General features: G+C 43.3%; 1 protein-coding gene across 2 annotated transcripts in view; it reads left to right on the forward strand.

Moving 5' to 3' along the window:
• Nucleotides 1-5,890, forward strand: part of LOC143783126 (uncharacterized) — a 48,512-nt gene extending 42,622 nt beyond the window's left edge. For both annotated transcript variants that reach the window (XM_077271415.1, XM_077271416.1), the window contains exon 9: nt 535-5,890. In XM_077271415.1, coding sequence (XP_077127530.1) covers nt 535-1,427 — 893 coding nt within the window. In that variant the 3' untranslated portion in view covers nt 1,428-5,890. The remainder of the gene's footprint in view (nt 1-534) is intronic.
• Nucleotides 5,891-22,803: the final 16,913 nt, after the last annotated feature.

Genomic DNA, 22,803 nt, shown 5'->3' on the forward strand with positions numbered 1-22,803 from the left:
ATGACGAATTAGTTTTCTTTTAAACGCTCCATGAAGACAACGAACCAAAAACTCACGCGTGCTATAAAAGAGGAGGCAGCAGAACGAAAGCCACGTTCAGGACTCTTGGCGCCATCTTTCTTTTGGCCCAGCTGTGGCTTCTTTTAGTGTGCATGCACTTTTGTTGCTCCTACCCGTCAGCATCCCCCAGGTCCTCACTTGACCAGTTGGCCTGGTGTGATGTTTTCATTGTGGTGTGACACACACATGAATCTGACTTCTCAGAAGAGGAGCTGATGATACCGACAGGTAAAAGACAATTCGCAGAGTTTCATCTGGCAGTCAAGGAATAAAGATGTGGCCACTGGACCTCGGTCCTGAGAACTTTTTCACTCATTTCTAGCTTTTACTTCTCCTGCCAGATCGATTTTTTTGCTTTGACTCTAAAAATACATAAAAACCACAGTTGTCTTTCCAGAATAATATGAATGTTATATATTTGTCTACATTGAAGTTTAAAACATAAATCACAAAATCTATGTTTAATCCTAACAGATAATCCCAGTAAGATCTATGGTGAAAATATTATGTTATCACTCGACTATAAAGTAGAAGATCAAGATATCATGCAGCGCTCCTCAGGAGGAAACCTCATTACCCTTAATCTACATCCAGGACTTCACAGTACTGACCCATTGTATAACCTCCATCACGAAGAACCTTCTCTTGATCAATCACAGATTGGAAGGATTCACACAGTGGACAGGCCGTACCCCTGTTCAAAATGTGGGAAATGCTTTATAGTTAAATCGCATCTTGTTACACATGCGAGAACACACACAGGAGAGAAGCCGTTTTCATGTTCTGAATGCGGGAATTTTTTTACAAGAAAATCAAATCTTGTCGCACATCAGAGAATTCACACAGGAGAGAAGCCATATTCATGTTCAGAGTGTAAGAAATGTTTTGTAAGTAAATCGCATCTGGTTACTCATCAGAAAATACACACAGGAGAGAAGCCATATACGTGTTCAGAATGTGGGAAATGTTTTACAGAAAAAGCAAATCTTGCTTCACACGGGAGAATTCACACAGGAGAGAAACCGTATTCATGTATAGAATGTGGAAAGTGCTTTAAAGACAGAACAAGTCTCGTTAACCATGAGAGAAGTCACACAGGAGAGAAGCCATATTCATGTTCACTATGTGGCAAATGTTTTAAAGACAAATCAAATCTTGTTCGACATGAGAGAACACACACAGGAGAGAAGCCGTATTCATGTCCTGAATGTGGGAAATGCTTTACCGGTAAACCAAATCTTATTATTCATGAAAGAATTCACAGAGGAGAGAAGCCGTATTCATGTCCACAATGTGGGAAGTGCTTTACAGATAAATCAAGTGTTATTAAACATCAAAAGAGTCACATACGGGAGAAGCCATTTTGATTTTCAATATGTGGACATTTTTTACAAGTACCGTATTTTTCAGACTATAAGACACCTAGGTTTTAGAGGTTGAAAATAGGAAAAAAAATGTTTTTAAGCAACTAATGGGATAAAATATTTAATAACATAATATTTCACCAATGCAAATGTAAGCAGAACTCAGCAGCATCATTAACAACCATTACTGATTTAAGTACGAAAACTCCTCAGTCATCAGGGAACCCCAAGAGCTCCTTGTTACTACTGTCCATATTTATGAAGCTCGGTTCCTCAGAATCACTAGTATCACTGTCTTCGCTCTGTTCATAGAGGATGTCATCTTCAGAGCCATCTAAGGCATTGCTGATGCCACATTTTTTGAAGGACTTCACAATGGTTTCATCCTTAACGAACTGCCATGAGGTTTTCACCCACTCACAAACTTGGGTGCTAGTGGGCCTCTTCATTCATCCAGTTGGTGTCAGGTCATGATTTCCAGCAGCCATCCATATATTCCACTCTTCTCTCATGAAAACTTTAAATGGCTTGTTGATGGAAACGTCCAAAGGTTGCAACTGACTGGTAAGCCCCCCAGGAATTACGACAAGATGGGTTTTCTCTTCTTTAAATCTCCTTTTTGTAGCTTCAGTGATATGTGCCCTAAAATGGTCCAGCACTAACAGAGCAGGTTTTTTCAGAAGCACTCCAGGACGTTTGGACTACACTTTTTCTATCCATATCTCCATGCCATTTACATCCATCCATCCATCCCTTGTCATGAATATGAACAATGACTCCTCTTGGGACTGCCTCTTTTGGCATGGTTTTTCTCTTGAAAATCAGCAGTGGTGGCAATTTGGTGCCATCTGCACAGCAGGACAACACAACTGTTTTGGGTTTTCTCACGCCTTGAGGTCTTCACGCCTATAGTTTTAAATAGGATATTAAATATGCCGACATTTCCGCGCTCCTCCAAAATCAGGCAAGGGAACCACAGAATTCAGAAGAGTTGCATACTTTATTCAGGGCTATAAAAATATGCGTTTCGTGTACGTCCTGTCCACTTCCTCAGGTACATAGCCAAACTATAGTTTTGGAACCTTTCATATCAACAGTTTTGTTTGATTGAACATCGAAGGTCAACGGGACTTCATCCATCTTCCCAATCAGAGTCATTTCAAATCCATTTTTCTTTCATGCTTCCAGTACAAATTTGTGAAAAGACACAATCTTGGCTTCATATTCGATAGCAGGGGTGGGCAATTAATTTTCCCGAGGGGCCACATGAGAGACCGTGACTGTTGTGGAGGGCAGAATCAATAGTCCGAAATTAATTCTACTTAATACTAATATTGATATATTATAATTATTATATTCTTGATAATTATATTATTAATTGTATCTCTTAATATTGAGCAGAATTAAGTATGCTGACATCCCCCTATATATCATTTAAACCCGAGTACAGCCCCTTATGTATATCTTATAAGCCACCCCACAGCCCCTTATATATTGTAAAAGCTCCACAAAGCCTCCTCCATATGCGGCATGAGCCCCACACAGCCTCCCCCATATGCAGCATGAGCCCCACACAGCCTCCCCCATATGCAGCATGAGCCCCACACAGCCTCCCTATATACACTGCATGAAGCCCCCATAGCCTCCCCATATACAGCATGAGGCCCCATAGCCTCGCCAAGTGCAGCATGACACCGCCACAGCCTCCCCATGTGTAGCATGATGCCCCATAGCTGCCCATGTGTAGCATGATGCCCCATAGCCTCCCGATGTGCAGCATATCACCCCCATAGCCTCCCCATGTGCAGTATGTCACCCCCATAGCCTCCCCTTGTGCAGCATATCACTCCCATAGCCTCCTCTTGTGCAGTATGTCACCCCATAGCATCCCCATGTGCAGCATGTCACCCCCATAGCCTCCCCATGTGCAGTATGTCACCCCCATAGCCTCCCCTTGTGCAGTATGTCACCCCATAGCCTCCCCATGTGCAGCATGTCACCCCCATAGCCTCCCCTTGTGCAGCATGTCACTCCCATAGCCTCCTCTTGTGCAGTGTCACCCCATAGCATCCCCATGTGCAGCATGTCACCCCCATAGCCTCCCCATGTGCAGTATGTCACCCCCATAGCCTCCCCTTGTGCAGTATGTCACCCCATAGCCTCCCCATGTGCAGCATGTCACCCCCATAGCCTCCCCTTGTGCAGCATGTCACCCCCATAGCCTCCCCTTGTGCAGCATGTCACTCCCATAGCCTCCTCTTGTGCAGTAGGTCACCCCATAGCATCCCCATGTGCAGCATGTCACCCCCATAGCCTCCTCTTGTGCAGTATGTCACCCCCATAGCCTCCCCTTGTGCAGTATGTCACCCCATAGCCTCCCCTTGTGCAGTATGTCACCCCCATATGCAGCAGCATGTCACCCCCATAGCCTCCCCATGGCCCACCCAAATATCCCATACACATAAAAAAAAAAGAACACCACATACTCACCTCAGTCCCGTTCCCTGGCGCTCTGCTTCTGTTCCTGTCTCCTGTGCGCTCACTCTCCACAGTACACCGCTGTTTCACACGCTGATTGGTGGAGGAAGTGGCCGGAGGTCACTCCTCCACCAATGCAGTCAGCACCTATGGAGATATCAGGCGGGCTGGCATGGTGCGGACCGTGGACCTCTGGTTTCCAGCCCCACGGCTGTCTTGGTCTGCAGGCCTGACTGAGACAGGAAGAGGGATGGATGTGACCCGCGGGCCACACTTTGCCCAGGTCTGTTTTATAGGCATTTTTTGTGTAATCCTAGTTTTGTGCGCATAGCAAGGCCACGTCTCTTCATAAATCTATAGCACCATGATGGTGATCCTGTGAAGTCTTCAATGCCTTTCTCTGCAGCAAGACGTTTAGCTTCATAAATGATTATTTTTGTGGATACAGAATATCCATTGTTCCTGTGACGTATGATCCACTCTTTCACATCCACTTCTAAATGTGGCCACTTTACAGCATGCCCACGTAAACTTTTCTTCTCTTTGTCCATTTTTTGCAGCTGCTCCTCCTGTTTCCTCCATTCCCGTATAATTTTTTCAGTTGGAGGTGGCCCGAAGTGTCTCTTGCTGCTCTGGTCCCATGTTCTTTGGCGTATTTCACTACCTCCAGTTTAAAGGGGATTTTATATGAAATTCTTTTCTGCTTTGACATCTTTCCAGGAGAGTACGTTACACTATCATATCTTTCTGCAAGAAAATAACAAAATTATGGTATCAGTACGGTACTTTGTCCTGCTGCTGACACTGTTATGGTGGGGGATCTGCTGCCGGAGGGCCGCAGGTTGTGCAACACTGTTGTACGGAGCAACACCCCACCAAGGAGAACATCTGCCAGGAGTTTGTATGTTCTCCCTGTGTTTCAGGGGTTTCCTCCGGGTTCTCCGCGTTCCTCCCACACTCCAAACACATACAGATAGCGATATTGTAAGCCCCAATGGGGACAGTGATGATAATGTCTGTAATATGCTGCGGAATAGGATAGTCCAGTATACGGTACCGTAGGCAATGCATGATAAAAAATACAGTAATACCGGTACCATAACTGACCACTAACTCTGTGGTTATTTTTCTGTTTACCGTACATGTGAGTTTTTTTAATTAAACAACCTGGACTTTTCATTGGTACCAATTTGTGGTACAGTACTTATGATTATTCAATCACTATTTTATTATGCGGCGGGATGAAAAAAAAAAAAGCGTGTGCACAGATTGGTGAAGTCTTATATTTTTTGATGCGGTAAAATGTTTTCTCTGGAGTGGGAAGTGAGTAGTGCTGACATCCCACCATCAAAGCGAACCAACCAAGACACCGTAGTTGCCAATCATGCATCTGTCCACATGTGAATGCTGCTCGCCTCCCAATGCAGAAGTACCGTAAACACTATAAAGAGAACCGGACAGCTGATACATGCTACCGGAATCTACGGACGGCATGTATCCGACGCTGGCTCTATGATCTAAGCCAGGTACGGTATGCTTCACTCTGAAATGCTACGGTGTTTCTGAGAAAACACACCGTACCGTACCTTAGGCTTTTCCCCTCCTGCTGCCAATGACTGACAGGTCTCATCCTGTACGCGCACGCAGAAAGAAAATTGTCACTCAATGGGAGCGGATGGGGAGAGGACGCTGGGGACCCACGTGTCTGGCTAGTCTCCAGGTGGCTTTTACTGTAGGCATAGGCAGCGTGTATTAGCGTAACCGTGGGCTGTATGACTTTAGCCACTTATTTTTCTATGAAATGCTGTGTAATTTCAGACACAAAAAAGTGTCTAAAGTGATACAGCCCATTGCTACACTAATACAATGCCGAAAGGAAACTAGTATCCTTAATGGATGTGGAAAGAGATGATGAAAGGTTGTTTCAAGAAATCAAATTAGAGAGAAAAACCAACATCCAAAATACAGGACTAGATTAGATATATAGTTCAACGTTAATCAAATGAGAGCATATAGACAAAAAACGTATATTGAACAAAGTAGAAAATGTTATTAATCGCAAAAACAAAACATTATACATATTAAGAGTGTAGCCAATAGTGCCTGAAAAGAGCCAAAAAGGATCACTGTGGCACCACCCTGGGTAGACAGGCAAGCAGCTATTAAACTACTATACTGTTACTACAGCAAAAAAAATGGCCATATTGTATAACCATATGTGGACCAGCACATTATTTATCCATAACACTAGTTTAGGTCAAGTGACGTATACCAATAAAGATCCATATGTGACAAATAAGGAAACCTCAAAGGCGCCAAAGAAGATTAAGAAAACCTTAGATGATACGTATAGAAATGCCTTACCTGCACCCAGATGATGGAACCTAAACATGCCCCTTTTAAACTTAGGATGACCAATGGTACTGCTTGCCCAAAGTCATGTGACCGCAACTAACAGGAAACCAGTGCAAGGAATGCCGGTATTTGTAGTTCCCATAAATAACTTCCAGTCCCATGTAATAAAATCACATGATCATTAAGGACATAAAAATCAATAAAAAAGAACATAATCCGGACAAGAGGCTACAAGGACTGAAAGGCTAGAGGCTGAAAGTCGGCACATGTGAACGCCGATACTGCCAGATCAGATGAGGCGGACGAGGGCGCCGCGGCAGGAGGAGGCGCGCCAGGACCATCCCAAAGCACACGTATCAGCAGACATGTCACCTTTAAGATCTCAGAGGTGCCATTTATAGTATGTCAAGTGCTTTGGAGAACTATAACTCCCAACATGTCCTGCAGCTCCTGTAGCATGCTGGGAATTATAGTTCACCACAGTAGTGATAGTGCTTTAACTTTTTTACTTTTAATCCAAATTACTATACGTCACGTCTGTGGCCGCGCTAGACATGTAGTAGGCATTCTCCCATCCAGATCACGAGCCGCAGTGACTACAGTAAAGCTTCTTTTACACATACCATTTTTTTTGCGGGCCATATCGCCGCAATTTTCACGGTCTGCCGCAATAACGGACCTCAAAAAACTTGCGGATCGCCGCTTTTTGGGTTTCCAATACTATGGAAATGGTATTGGGAAAAAAACAGCGGTCCACAAAGCTGGAAGACACGGTGCACCGCAAAAACAAGCTTCTGTTGTTTTTGCGGCCCCTTTGATTTTCAATGGGCGCCGTGTCCGTAAGCTGTGAAGAAGATTGAGCAGTCTCTATCTTTTTTCACGACCATAAATAGAGCCCTCACGGCCATATGGCGCACCGTGAAATTATTGCGGCCCCATATAAATCTATTGGGGCCGCAAAACAACAGTATGTGTAAAAGAAGACTTAATGAACAGCCAGAGGAACTGCACGGTGAACAGTTCTGAGCTGCTCCTGCCGCTGTAATACGTCACTGCGGCGCATGACCAGATGGGAGAACGCCTAGTTCCTGTCTAGCCTGGCCGCGGTATATTCAGCAGTGGCGCTGACAGACCTGCTGCGATGCCACTCCGTGACTCCACCGCCGACGGCTCCCGCAGTGCCACTCCACCGCCAGCGGCTCCCGCAGTGCCACTCCACCGCCAGCGGCTCCCGCAGTGCCACTCCACCGCCAGCGGCTCCCGCAGTGCCACTCCACCGCCAGCTGCCCCCGCAGTGCCACTCCACCGCCAGCGGCCCCCGCAGTGCCACTCCACCGCCAGCGGCTCCCGCAGTGCCACTCCACCGCCAGCGGCTCCCGCAGTGCCACTCCACCGGCCGTGGCTCTCCAGCTCCTGCATTGCCACTTGACCGACGCCGGCTCCCTGCTCCAGTGATGCCGCATAACACCATCAACAGGTATATTCCAACTAGAAGACGCACCCTCATTTTCCTCCCGAATTTGGGGGGGGGGAAGAGCATCTTATAGTCCGAAAAATATGGTAAATAATATTTTATAACAGAGAATTCACATTGCATAGAAACCATAGTCTTGCTGGCATGTGTAAAATGCTATGATTTTAGTAGAATTAGCCTGGTTCTGGTAAGAAAAAATAAATACATTGCCCTGAACTCAGCTCTGACCAGGATTCTTGGAGAAAATTATTGTGCCATCGTAATTTTCTGTGCAGTGAAGCTGAATTGTCACCTCAAATGTTGCTTCTTGTTACTGTATACATCATTGCAGCTGCGCTGCTGGACAGAAAAACACAATTCAACATGTTCAAGTCTTTCCATTCTACTCTTCTTTGGTTATATTTCACATCGAGCTTTGGATTATAAATACTGATGCAATACAATCACAAAATACACAAGTGTGAATCAGGTCTGACTGCTGTCTGTTTCCTATGTAAGGAATATTGTTTCCATCAATGGAGAGTGCAGACTGACCTTTTTAAAGTCTTCCCATTATCTTGATGGGATTAGTCCGCTGCCTCGGAGTAACCTGAGCTCTGCCCTGTCCTTCAAACCACACATCCAAGCCCTCACAACCTCCTGTTGCCTCCAACACAAAAATATTTCCATAATCCATCTTTTTCTCAAACCTCAATCTACTAAAATGTCAGTGCATGCCCTCATCATCTCCCACCTCAACTACTGCAATATCCTCCCTGCTAACATTCTTGCATCTCTCAAGTCCATCTTCAACTTTGCTGCCCAACTAGTTCATCTCTCTCCTCACTACTCCACCACTTCTCCCCTCTGCCAATCCCTTCATTGGCTCACAATACTCCAACGTATCCAGTTCAAACTACTAACACTAAACTACAAAGTCGTCCATAATCTGTCTCCTCCTTAGAACTCAGAATAAATCTCCCGATATCTTCCCACATTTAATCTCCAGTCCTCTCAAGACCGCCTTCTCTCCTCCACACTTATATGTTCCTCACCCAATCGCCTCCAAAAAGTCTTCCAAGTATCCCTCATCCCCTGGAATTCTGTACCATAACACTTCAGATTATCCACTACATTCATGACTTTCAGATAGAACACATCTCTTCAAGAAAGGTTACAGCCTGAAATAACCCCCTGCCACCTCATTACCACTGGAGCTGCCACCTCACTATAGGCTGCAATTACCTTCTGCCACCTCACCACCACTGGAGCTGTGCCCTCATTACAGCCTGTAATAACTTCCTGCCACCTCACTACCACTGGAGCTTCCTCCTCACTACAGCCTTCAATAACCTGTCACCTCACCACCATTGGAGCTGCCCCCTCATTACAACCTTCAATAGCCTCCTGTCACATCACCATCACTGGAGCTGCCTCCTCACTACAGCCTTCAATAACCTGTCACCTGATCACCATTGGAGCTGCCCCCCTCATTATAGCCTGCAGTAGCCTCCTATCACTTCACCACCACTGGAGTTGCCACCTGACTACAACTTGCAATAACAACCTGAAACCTCACCACCACCAGAGCTGCCACCTCACCACCACCAGAGCTGCCACCTCACCACCACCAGAGCTGTTGCCTCACCACCATCGTAGCTGCCACCTCACCGCCACCTGAGGCTGCCGCCTCAACACCATCTGAGCTGCTGCCTCACCACCCCGAGCTGCCGCCTCCCCACCACCAGAGCTATAGCGTCACCACCGCCTGAGCTGCCGCCTCACCAACATCTGAGCTGCCGCCTTACCACCTCCAGAGCTGTCGCCTCACCTTCTCCAGAGTTGTTACCTCACCACCTCCAGAGCTCGCCTCACCACCAGAGCTGCCGCAATCTCCCTAACTTATGGTCTCCTTCCCCATTATCCTGTAGACTATAAGCTCCCAAAGGGTCGGGTCCTCTCCACTCTGTCATTCTTAGTTTGTTCACTGTAATTTTGTATGTAACCCCATCTGTACAGCAGCAGTATAAATGTCCATAGCAGGGCTCTGCTTTGCCAGGCCTGTGAGCACACAGGCTTGCGTAATGGCCAATACTCGGGCTCGGTCTGGAGCCAAACAGGAGGCCTTCTCCTTCCCAACACACAGACCATGTGCCCAACAACAGCCTCCACTATATATGCTGTAACCACACCCAGAGGTGAGGTATGATGGGTAGCCAGACCCGCCCATCTCTCATAGCTACCCGCAACCAGGACCCTGGTGCAACAAACAAAACTCTTAGTGCTTACGTGTACTTAAGAATATACTCCGGGTTACATCACAGAGAGCAGCCATCTCTGTGACACATATCTCCCATCGACTACGTGGCCATTAGCCTCCTTACAAGTGATATTGCAACAATGGTGGGAGGAATATTCTTACCACAATTCGACGGATGATCTGAAACCACAGACATACTGGGAAGCAGGAAAGGCGGTCTTGAGAGGGAAACTAATAGCATATGTGCATGCATTAAAAAACAAAGGCAAACACTAAATATGAGGAATTTAGTAGGAAATTAAGGGAGAAGCGCTTGTGCTTTCAACAACAAAAAACAACAAAAGCTAGGGAAGAATGGAGGGAGGCCAAAAGAGATTTTGAAATATGGGTGGAAAAAAACTATTATTTAGAAAGACGCAGATGAAAATTAAGTTGAGAAGATGTGGAGATAAGGCAGGAAAGCTATTAGCAAACTTGGCAAAGGGTAGGAAGGGAAAGAGTAATGTATTAAAGCTTAAGACTAGAGAGGGCTTAATGGTAGATAATCCCAGGAAAATAAACTCAACCCTGCGGGAGTTTTATGCTAATTTATATTTGGAGGAGGCCAAGGGCACAAACGGGTGGAGACTTTCTGAAAAAAAAAATAACATGCCTAATGACAGAGAGCCACAGTTAACTACACTGCTCAAAAAAATAAAGGGAACACTAAAATACCACATTCTATGTATATATCCTGAATGAAATATTTCAGTTGCAAATCTTTATTCATTACATAGTGGAATGTGTTAAGAACAATAAAACCCATAGAGGTCTGGATTTGGAATGATACTCAAAATCCAAGTGGAAAATGAAGTTACAGGCTGATCCAACTTCAGTGGAAATGCCTCAAGACAAGGAAATGATGCTCAGTAGTGTGTGTGGCCTCCACGTGCCTGTATGACCTCCCTACAACGCCTGGGTATGCTCCTGATGAGGCGGCGGATGGTCTCCTGAGGGATCTCCTCCCAGACCTGGACTAAAGCATCCACCAACTCCTGGACAGTCTGTAGTGCAACGTGACGTTGCTGGATGGTGCGAGACATGATGTCCCAGAGGTGTTCAATCGGATTCAGGTCTGGGGAATGGGTGGGTCAGTCCATAGATTCAATGCCTTCATCTTGCAGGAACTGCTGACACACTCCAGCTTCATGAGGTCTGGCATTGTCCTGCATTAGGAGGAACCCAGGGCCAACTGCACCAGCATATGGTCTCACAAGGTGTAAGAGGATCTCATCTCGGTACCTAATGGCAGTCAGGCTACCTCTGCTGAACACATGGAGGGCTGTGCGGCCTTCCAAAGAAATGCCACCCCACACCATTACCAATTGCAAAACCGGTCATGCTGAAGGATGTTGCTGGCAGTAGATCGCTCTCCACGGCGTCTCCAGACTCTGTGACATCTGTCACATGTGCTCAGTGTGAACCTGCTTTCATCTGTGAAGAGCACAGGGCGCCAGTGGCGAATTTGCCAATCCTGGCGTTCTGTGGCAAATGCCAAGAGTCCTGCACGGTGTTGGGCTCTGAGCACAACCCCCATCTGTGGACGTCGGGCACTCAGACCATCCTCATGGAGTCGGTTTCTAACTGTGCAGACACATGCACATTTGTGGCCTGCTGGAGGTCATTTTGCAGGGCTCTGGCAGTTCTCCTGTTCCTCCTTGCACAGAGGCTGAGGTAGCGGTCCTGCTGCTGGGTTGTTGCCCTCCTACGGCCCCCTCCACATCTCCTGGTGTACTGGCCTGTCTTCTGGTAGTGCCTCCAGCCTCTGGACACTACGCTGACAGACACAGCAAACCTTCTTGCCACAGCTCGCACTGATGTGTCATCCTGGATGAGCTCCACTACCTGAGCCACTTGTGTGGGTTGTAGACTCCGTCTCCTTCTACCACGAGTGTCAAAGCATAACCAACCTTCAAAAGTGACCAAAACATCAGCCAGAAAGCATTGGTACTGAGATGTGGTCTGTGGTCCCCACCTGCAGAACCTCTCCTTTATTGAGGATGTCTTGATAATTGCCAATAATTTCCATCTGTTGTCTATTCTATTTGCACAACAGCATGTGACATTGATTGTCAATCAGTGTTGCTTCCTAAGTGGACAGTTTGATTTACTTGGAGTTATATTCCGTTGTTTAAGTGTTCCCTTTATTTTTTGAGCAGTGTATGTTGAATGCTTCCATTACAGAGGAAGAAGTGAAGAGTACGATTGGGGGATTGCCGGCTGGAAAAGCACCTGGACCGGATGGGTTCACGGGTGATTTTTTAAAGCCATGACCCAACAAATAACCCCTACTTTGACTGTATGGTATAACGAATTGTTACGGAGACGATCTGTTGTTGGGCACTAATGTGGCTCATATTAGCCCAATACCAAAGGAAGGGGAAAATGTGGAGGACCCAGCGTCCTATAGACTTATATCCTTGATAAACCAGGATATTAAAATAATATCCAAACTCATGGTAAACAGACTAGCAGAGATACTCTCACCATTAGTAACGCCCGCACAGGTGGGCTTTGTGAAAGGTAGGCGTGCGGTCACAAGTGTAAGACGTACAGTGTTAGCCATAGATGTAATAAACAAAAGAGAAAACAGACGAAGTAAGCCGGCTCTGGTTACACATGATGCAGAGAAGGCTTTTGATAAGGTGAAGTGGAATTGGGCAGGACAATTCTTAGACAAAATTGGGCTGGTGGGAAATTTCTTAAATTTTATAAAAGCCCTGTATGCAAACCCCTGGTCATCTAGCGGCAAATTTCCCACTTGAAAAGGGAACACGCGAGGGATGTCCTTTTTCCCGGCTTATATTTAATCTGGCACTAGAACGCCTGGTGCAATAGATAGACCAACATGAAGTATTTGAAGGGATATCAATAGGGGACACGAGGCTTAGGGCCTCGGACTTTCCAGATGATAAAATACTCTACATGGCAAGAGATCTGTCAGGGGTCCTAGATCTTATGGAAAATTTTGGTAGGATTTCGGGATTCACTCTAAATAAAAGCAAACGTTAAATTCTCCACTTAACAGATAAAGGCAGAAGTAATACGGTAGAAAAGGAAACATGCGGTATTCCGAAATCCAAAACACATATAACATACTTGGGTAACAAGCTGGGTAGAAACCCGGAGTCAATATATAATTTAAACTTTCCTCCAGTCATCTCCAAAATCCAACAGAAATTAAAAAGGCGGAAAAATTTGTCTTTGAGTCTTTTGGGCAGGATTCACCTTTTAAAAATGATGAGTTTCTCAAAACGCATGTATCCAATACAGACCATCCCTGTGCTCCTAAAGCATGTGGATGTGAGAAAAGTAGACTCAGGAAATTTATCTGGAAAGGCTGAAGACTACGTATAAAACCGAGTACACTGATGGTATCCAAGGAAAAGTGGGGGGAAACTTGTCAAACATAAGCGGATATAATCTAGCGTGTATTTCACGTAATAGTAGATTGGTTTAAAGACACTAATGAGTTTTCTGATACGGCCCTGGAAAAATCGGATGCATACCTGTGGAACTTAGTCGCCTTATTACACATGCCACGAAGCCTAAAAAAATAAAAGTTCAATAGTGTACCGAGGCACAATAGCCGCATGGAAGGAACTTAGGAGGAAATTAAATTATCATGGAAAATCTCGAGAGATCTACTACTTTGAAGAGGTAAGTTCCGGACTGTACCAAGGGAGCCCAGTAGATGTAGTGTATATGGACTTTTCAAACGCTTTTGATACGGTGCCACACAAAAGGTTGATACACATATTTCCCTCTATCCCCATTATTCTCATTTTATGTAAGTGGGTTGAGAGCTGGGTCAGGGATAGGAAACAAAGGGTGGTTATTAATGGAGCACACTCGGACTGGGTCGCGGTTAGCAGTGGGGTACCACAGGGGTCAGTATTGGGCCCTCTTCTTTTTAACATATTTATTAATGACCTTGTAGGGGGCATACAGAGTGTAATTTCAATATTTGCAGATGACACTAAACTCTGCAGGGTAATCAATACAGGGGAGGACAATTTTATATTACAGGATGATTTATGTAAACTAGAAGCTTGGGCTGATAAATGGCAAATGAGCTTTAATGGGGATAAATGTAAGGTCATGCACTTGGGCAGAAGTAATAAGATGTATAACTATGTGCTTAATTCTAAATCTCTGGGCAAAACCGTCAATGAAAAGGACCTGGGTGTATGGGTGGATGACAAACTCATATTCAGTGGCCAGTGTCAGGCAGCTGCTACAAAGGCAAACAAAATAATGGGATGTATTAAAAGAGGCATAGATGCTCATGAGGAGAACATAATTTTACCTCTATACAAGTCACTAGTGCGACCACACTTAGAATACTGTGCACAGTTCTGGTCTCCGGTGTACAGGTCCTTCTCAAAAAATTAGCATATAGTGTTAAATTTCATTATTTACCATAATGTAATGATTACAATTAAACTTTCATATATTACACTGGTCAACAGCATTTTTGGTGCCAAAGATATTTTATCGAATTTAGGGTATTTTTGGGGTGCTGATTCTGAATATGTCATCAGTTTTGCCAGATTGGCTCAAGTTTTTGAGATTTTTGGTATCTTATTTATAGCACTTGTTGGTAAATGCGACGCATCATCTCATTAATTTCTTTGGATTAGTACTTGAACTGAGCAGTTCTCAATATAGTTTTGTGTTAATTAGTGTTCTAAAAGTTTGTTCATAGCTTGATTTTTGCACTAACTTTATGTTGTTGTCTGTTTTCCAGTGAAAAGCATGAACTCATCAAGAAGAAGTTGTCTTAACGATCCAGACTCATTCTGTTACATTTGTGGTGAATACACACTGCCAAAACATAGAAGAAACATAACAGACTTCGTAAAAAAAAGTGTATTTTGCCTATTTTGGGGTTATGCTTGGGGACCAAGACAAGTTTTGGGCACCACACATAGTGTGCAAAGCATGTATCGAATTATTACGAAAATGGAGCAAAGGACAAAGAAAAAGCTTCAAATTTGGTGTTCCAATGGTGTGGAGAGAGCCAAAAAATCATCATGATGACTGTTATTTCTGTGCAGTGCAAGGATTCAATAAGCATAAGAAACGAAAATGGGAGTAACATGGAATCTGCAAGAAGGCCTGTCCCTCATTGTGAAGATGTGCCTGTACCTGTGTTTACCATAAATAACAGTCATCATGATGATTTTTTGGCTCTCTCCACACCATTGGAACACCAAATTTGAAGCTTTTTCTTTGTCCTTTGCTCCATTTTTGTAATAATTCGATACATGCTTTGCACACTATGTGTGGTGCCCAAAACTTGTCTTGGTCCCCAAGCATAACCCCAAAATAGGCAAAATACACTTTTTTTACGAAGTCTGTTATGTTTCTTCTATGTTTTGGCAGTGTGTATTCACCACAAATGTAACAGAATGAGTCTGGATCGTTAAGACAACTTCTTCTTGATGAGTTCATGCTTTTCACTGGAAAACAGACAACAACATAAAGTTAGTGCAAAAATCAAGCTATGAACAAACTTTTAGAACACTAATTAACACAAAACTATATTGAGAACTGCTCAGTTCAAGTACTAATCCAAAGAAATTAATGAGATGATGCGTCGCATTTACCAACAAGTGCTATAAATAAGATACCAAAAATGTCAAAAACTTCAGCCAATCTGGCAAAACTGATGACATATTCAGAATCAGCACCCCAAAAATAAACTAAAAATTAATTAAAATATTTTGGACACCAGAAAAAAAATTTTTTTTTGTTGACCTGTGTTATAGATTCATTATCCACCAACTGAAATTTGTCAGGTCTTTTATTGTTTTAAGCACAAGATTTGGCCAAAAGTTGTGAGCCCATTCACCAAACGTCAAGGTAATCTCAGATCGAATGGGTAACTAACCTGTCTGCCTAGTGTGAACACTTACCTATGGCTAATAACATGATAAAGCCTGCATTTATAGAGGAGGTTAGAACCAACTGTGTTTGGATGTAATTAAAATCACAGCATGGTGAAGGGCGGGGCGTTCAAGTCAGAAAAAGCAATACATAGTAAATATAGAAAAACTGACTGAACAGCCATCTAGTCTGAACTGGTGCACCAGTGCACCTGTTCAGTCAGTTTTTCTATATTTACTATGTATTGCTTTTTCTGACTTTGGCCAAATCTTGTGCTAAAAATCTCATGTGTTTTTTCATAAATTTCACAAGCCATTATGCTGTTCACATTTCATGTATTGCACATTTCCTTGCTTTAGCACAATAAACTTGAGTGCAGCCATTATCTATTTGCTATGTAAGACTTTTTGGTTATGCACCAGTTCAGACTAGATGGCTGTTCAGTCAGTTTTTCTATATTTTTATTGTTTTAATACTGATGATTTTGGCATAAAACTCCTGATAACCCAAAAAACCTGTCTCAATAAATTAGCATATCAAGAAAAGGTTCTCTAAACGACCTATTACCCTAATCTTCTGAATCAACTAATTAACTCTAAACACATGCAAAAGATACCTGAGGCTTTTAAAAACTCCCTGCCTGGTTCATTACTCAAAACCCCCATCATGGGTAAGACTGGCGACCTGACAGATGTCAAGAAGGCCATCATTGACACCCTCAAGCAAGAGGGTAAGACCCAGACAGAAATTTCTCAACAAATAGGCTGTTCCCAGAGTGCTGTATCAAGGCACCTCAATGGTAAGTCTGTTGGAAGGAAACAATGTGGCAGAAAACGCTGTACAACGAGAAGAGGTGACCGGACCCTGAGGAAGATTGTGGAGAAGGACCGATTCCAGACCTTGGGGAACCTGAGGAAGCAGTGGACTGAGTCTGGTGTGGAAACATCCAGAGCCACCGTGCACAGGCGTGTGCAGGAAATGGGCTACAGGTGCCGCATTCCCCAGGTAAAGCCACTTTTGAACCATAAACAGCGGCAGAAGCGCCTGACCTGGGCTACAGAGAAGCAGCACTGGACTGTTGCCAAGTGGTCCCAAGTACTTTTTTCTGATGAAAGCAAATTTTGCATGTCATTCGGAAATCAAGGTGCCAGAGTCTGGAGGAAGACTGGGGAGAAGGAAATGCCAAAATGCCTGAAGTCCAGTGTCAAGTACCCAGTCAGTGATGGTGTGGGGTGCCATGTCAGCTGCTGGTGTTGGTCCACTGTGTTTCATCAAGGGCAGGGTCAATGCAGCTAGCTATCAGGAGATTTTGGAGCACTTCATGCTTCCATCGGCTGAAATGCTTTATGGAGATGAAGATTTCATTTTTCAGCACGACCTGGCACCTGCTCACAGTGCCAAAACCACTGGTAAATGGTTTACTGACCATGGTATTACTGGGCTCAATTGGCCTGCCAACTCTCCTGACCTGAACCCCATAGAGAATCTGTGGGATATTGTGAAGAGAAAGTTGAGAGACGCAAGACCCAACACTCTGGATGAGCTTAAGGCCGCTATTGAAGCATCCTGGGCCTCCATAACATCTCAGCAGTGTCACAGGCTGATTGCCTCCATGCCACGCCGCATTGAAGCAGTCATTTCTGCCAAAGGATTCCCGACCAAGTATTGAGTGCATAACTGAACATTATTATTGGATGGTTTTTTTGTTTGGTATTAAAAAACACTTTTATTTGATTGGTCGGGTGAAATATGCTAATTTATTGAGACAGGTTTTTTGGGTTATCAGGAGTTGTATGCCAAAATCATCAGTATTAAAACAATAAAAGACCTGACAAATTTCAGTTGGTGGATAATGAATCTATAATATATGAAAGTTTAATTGTAATCATTACATTATGGTAAATAATGAAATTTAACACTATATGCAACCAACCGCTGCACGATCAGCTCTATCCTCACCTACTGTATTCTCACCCATCCCTTGTAGATTGTGAGCCCTCGCGGGCAGGGTCCTCACTCCTCCTGTACCAGTTATGACTTGTATTGTTCAAGATTATTGTACTTGTTTTTATTATGTATACCCCTCCTCACTTGTAAAGCGCCATGGAATAAATGGCGCTATAACAATAAATAATAATAATAATAATAATAATAATATGCTAATTTTTTGAGAAGGACCTGTATAAGAAAGACATAGCTGAACTGGAGCGGGTGCAGAGAAGAGCGACCAAGGTTATTAGAGGACTGGGGGGTCTGCAATACCAAGATAGGTTATTACACTTGGGGCTATTTAGTCTGGAAAAACGAAGACTAAGGGGTGATCTTATGTTAATGTATAAATATATGAGGGGACAGTACAAAGACCTTTCTGGTGATCTTTTTAATCATAGACCGGTGACAGGGACAAGGGGGCATCCTCTACGTCTGGAGGAAAGAAGGTTTAAGCATAATAACAGACGCGGATTCTTTACTGTAAGAGCAGTGAGACTATGGAACTCTCTGCCGTATGATGTTGTAATGAGTGATTCATTACTTAAATTTCAGAGGGGACTGGATTTCTTTTCTTGAAAAGTATGATGTTACAGGGTATATACACTAGATTCCTTGATAGGGCGTTGATCCAGGGAACTAGTCTGACTGCCGTATGTGGAGTCGGGAAGGAATTTTTTTCCCCAAGGTGGAGCTTACTCTTACCACATGGGTTTTTTTTGCCTTCCTCTGGATCAACATGTTAGGGCATGTTAGGTTAGGCTATGGGCTGAACTAGATGGACTTACAGTCTTCCTTCAACCTTAATAACTATGTACTCATATGGGGAAACCCAACGAATAGCAGAGAACAAACTATTTCAGGAATGGAGGGGGAAAGGATCCACAAAATTACTAATCTACTGCACGAAGAAGAAAATAGGGGGTCGAGTAGGGAGGAGGTAATATCAAAATTCAAGCTAAGTGAGCAGCAATTCCTACAATTTGGACAAATAAAAGGAACGATTATGACACATCTGATAAATGTGAGGGAAGAAACGAGAAGGAATGCAATGGATAATCTACTATTTATCGGAGCAGGCGCATACAATATGTCCACAATATACAGAGGTTTAAAGACATCTTTGGGAAAATAGACAGAGCAAACATATAGATCATGGACTAAACAAATAGAGGGTGAGGAAATTGGGGGAAAAAATACCAGCAGGCAGTACGGAAAAATATTTTGAGTGAAGTTTGTAGAGACACAATTTAGGATTATGCATAGAGCTATACTGGCCTTCAGCATACCAGCATCTAGAACAATGAGAGATCGCCTGGTACATTGTCCAAAATGTAAACTCAGAGACTCCGATTTACTACACGGACTCTGGGGCTTCCCTAAAGTACAAGAATTCTGGAAAGACATAACGCAGATGATGGAAAATGTTGGCATTGAGAATATATCATTGCACCCGTTACCGTTCTTTTTTCATTACTGGAAGGGACATGGAGCCACACAACAAAAAGAGAAGGAAACATTAACTCCATTGTTCCACTTAATGTGTCTGATGGCCAAAAGAAGCTTATTAAAGGATTGGATGAGCGATTCCATTCCAAATCGGAATGCTATAATGGGTCAAATGAAGACTTTATTTCCCTTAGAATGGCTGGAAGCAGAATGTAACAAGGAACAGAGTATAAAATCGCTCGTGACCAAGTGGAAAAGATTTTTACTTAAACATTATAGAAAGAACTTCAGGGAATTGTGAAATCCTTTGAACAGACCAGTTGGTGCATACTGGAGGACATGGGTGGAACATTGGGGAAGTTGAATCTGAATGTTGATGGGATAGGTGGCAGGGACACTGGTTAAGAAGTAATATAACTTATGGATGCAAAGTAAATATTCTACACATTTAAGGGGTTAAGAAGATGTACAAAAAGAAAGGAGAGGAGCACACGAGAAACATACAAGTATTTCCTGCATGTCTGGGAAGAGAGGGGGTAGTAGGGAGTTTGTGTTGTTTATTCTGTATTTTGACCTTACAAGTGATAATCAAACACAGAAATTAAGAATCTGTAAGCCAAGAACATGCTTTTGAATATACATTTCCATATATATGTTAAAAATCAATAAAAAAATATTATGTAAAATGTGTTATTGAACATGTAGCGCAGATGCAGGACCAAGTCAAAAAGTTGTAACTATTATCAGAGTGCACATGCCGAGGACTAAAGAGATCCATAGCCGAGAGTATAATAGTGATGCCAAAATCAGGAACTTCATCCCAGGAGATAGAGTCTTGGTCTCAGTGCCGATAGTGGCAGGGTCCATGCATGGTGGTAGAGAAGGTTGAAGAAGTAGATTATAAGGTACATCAAGATGTAAACCTTACCAGCTTACCAGCTGTAAGCACAACGCCCAAACCCATAACCCCAAAGGGGAGTGGGCAACACTTCATATAACTGTTAAACCATATCAGGAACACAGATAAATGGAACTGTGGTCCAAGAAGTGCCACAAAGATAAATTAAAACAAACTATTTTTTATTTATAAATAATTTAAAATACAAACATACATATACAAACACGAAGGTGCCTCATTAAACAACGTATTGAGGTCAGCTTGAGCAGGTCACGATTTTGAATCAAGCAAAGAAAAGCACACTGGGAGTATGGCAGATTACACAAATGTCAAGTCATGCATATGATGTCCTAAATGCTGCCACTGCATAATATTGCATAAATTCCCAATTGAATTACACTAATGTGGGGCATTCAGACTTGTCAGCGATCGTGACACACTGCTCCAAGGGCTATTGAGGGTTAGGCTATAATCATGACCGCACACAGTGTGTGTTTCCTATTCGTACAACATGCTGTAACATTATAAGCGGTGCGCCCCGTCCCCCACACATATTACCTGCTCTGTGCCTCCTCCTAACGTGCTCAGCCTAATGGCGTGCTGTGTCCGCAAACCCCGATGCGCGTTTCGCGTAATGCTTCTTCCTGGGGGTGTGACACAGCTCAAGCTGACCGCAATAGGTCGTTTAATGAGGCACCTTCGTGTTTGTATATGTATGTTTGTATTTTAAATTATTTATAAATAAAAAATAGTTTGTTTTAATTTATCTTTGTGGCACTTCTTGGACCACAGTTCCATTTATCTGTGTTCCTGATATGGTTTAACAGCTTAATAGCTGTCTACAAATATCTGAAGAGCTGTCACAGTGTAGAGGGATCATCATTATTCTCATTTGCTCCTGGAAACATGAGAAACAGTGGAATGAAACAGAGAGAAGACACAGATTAGAGATTAGAAAAAACTTTTGGACAGTGAGTGTGATCAATGAGTAGAACAGGCTGCAAAGAGAGGGGGTGAGTTCTCCTTGAATGGAAGTCTTCAGAGGCTGGACAGACAGTAATAATGAGGGTCTGACGTCAGGAGACGATGTATAATTAGTGTCATCAGTATAGAGATGGGACTGAAAACCGAATCTGCTGATGGTTTGTCCAATAGAGGCAGTGTATAAGGAGAAGAGGAGGGGGCCTAGGACTGGGACCTGAGGACCCCCGACAGAAAGAAGAGGGAAACTAATACTGAACCTTGAGGAAGACAAAAGAGGGGTGTTGAGGGAGGATCTAAATTGATCCTTCACGGTTAACTCAGTGATTTCCAAATTAATCTACAGGGCGTTGCCGGCAACTGAAAATGACCAGACGGAGACGTGTGCCTCTGTATGGGGGATTGAGCAGATCTCTGGCCCCCGTTTTATTGTGTATTGCTTTTCATAATCATAGAAATTATACTTCAACCAATCAGCATAAGAACACGCTCATAGTTCTTAACCTATAAGAATGCAGGAAAAACTTAACCCATGAGTATACAGAAAAACCGGAAACTACATATATGGCCATATCTTCTTGGCATAGTATGTGTTTTTCTAACAGGTGCCTCAGTCTTGTATAGCGATACACCCCCAAATCTATTATCTGGCTCGAGTCAGAAGACTCAAGGTCTTTATACCAATTATAAACCATAGCCTAGTTGAATACCAGGCTTGTGAACAACAAGATAAAGTTATTTCATGGCAGCTGTAACCTTTTACCTAATTAAATAACAGAATTTATCTTTAAGCAACAAGAAAATGGAGTCAAAAACAAAATGGAGAATCTTTCTTAATTTGTCCCTTCACATTCCCCCCTAGATAAATTTTGTTAATTAATGTCCAGCATCAGAGGTACTATCCCAAGCTATAAGCTCGAAGGGTACTGGTCTTCACACGGCTGGTGCCATGTTACCAGCCATGGCTGTTGCGGCGTACCCGTCCCCCCTGTATACTAGAATTTACGAATAACAATTATTGATAACAGTAGTGGGGATCTTTTGAAGATAGCCATGCGCTTGGCTCCAACATCTTCATCAGGTAACTTTGTGAAATCGTAGAGAAGAGCAGGGGTGGCAACGCTTTTGGTTTCATCATTAGTTGTCTTAGTGCAGAATTTCCTAATACATACAGAAATACACCAAAGAACAAGTTTTAGTATTACACACATAACAAGGATAAAGGCAACAATATATAACAAACTTTGAAAGATTTCAGCTATCCAGCCCCCAAGTCCCTCAAACCAATTGGCTGGATTAAGAAAGGAGTAGGTGTCTGTCCACCAACTGTCCTTATTACGGTCATTGTCTTTATTATATTAATCTCTGAGTCTTTGAATATCTTCTAACTTTAACTTCATAGTGCTATTGGGATCTGTATAATGACAGCATGCGGGTCCAATAACCTGACACATACCACCCTATGCTGCTGTTAAGTAATCCAGTACTACAGTATATTAATTAGTGACTATGATAAGTTGGTTTTGGACAACAACAGTAGTATTAAGTATATCCAATATATCCCAAATTTGATCATCTAAATAAT

Source organism: Ranitomeya variabilis, chromosome 6, assembly GCF_051348905.1.
Source record: "Ranitomeya variabilis isolate aRanVar5 chromosome 6, aRanVar5.hap1, whole genome shotgun sequence".
Lineage (NCBI taxonomy): Eukaryota > Metazoa > Chordata > Amphibia > Anura > Dendrobatidae > Ranitomeya > Ranitomeya variabilis.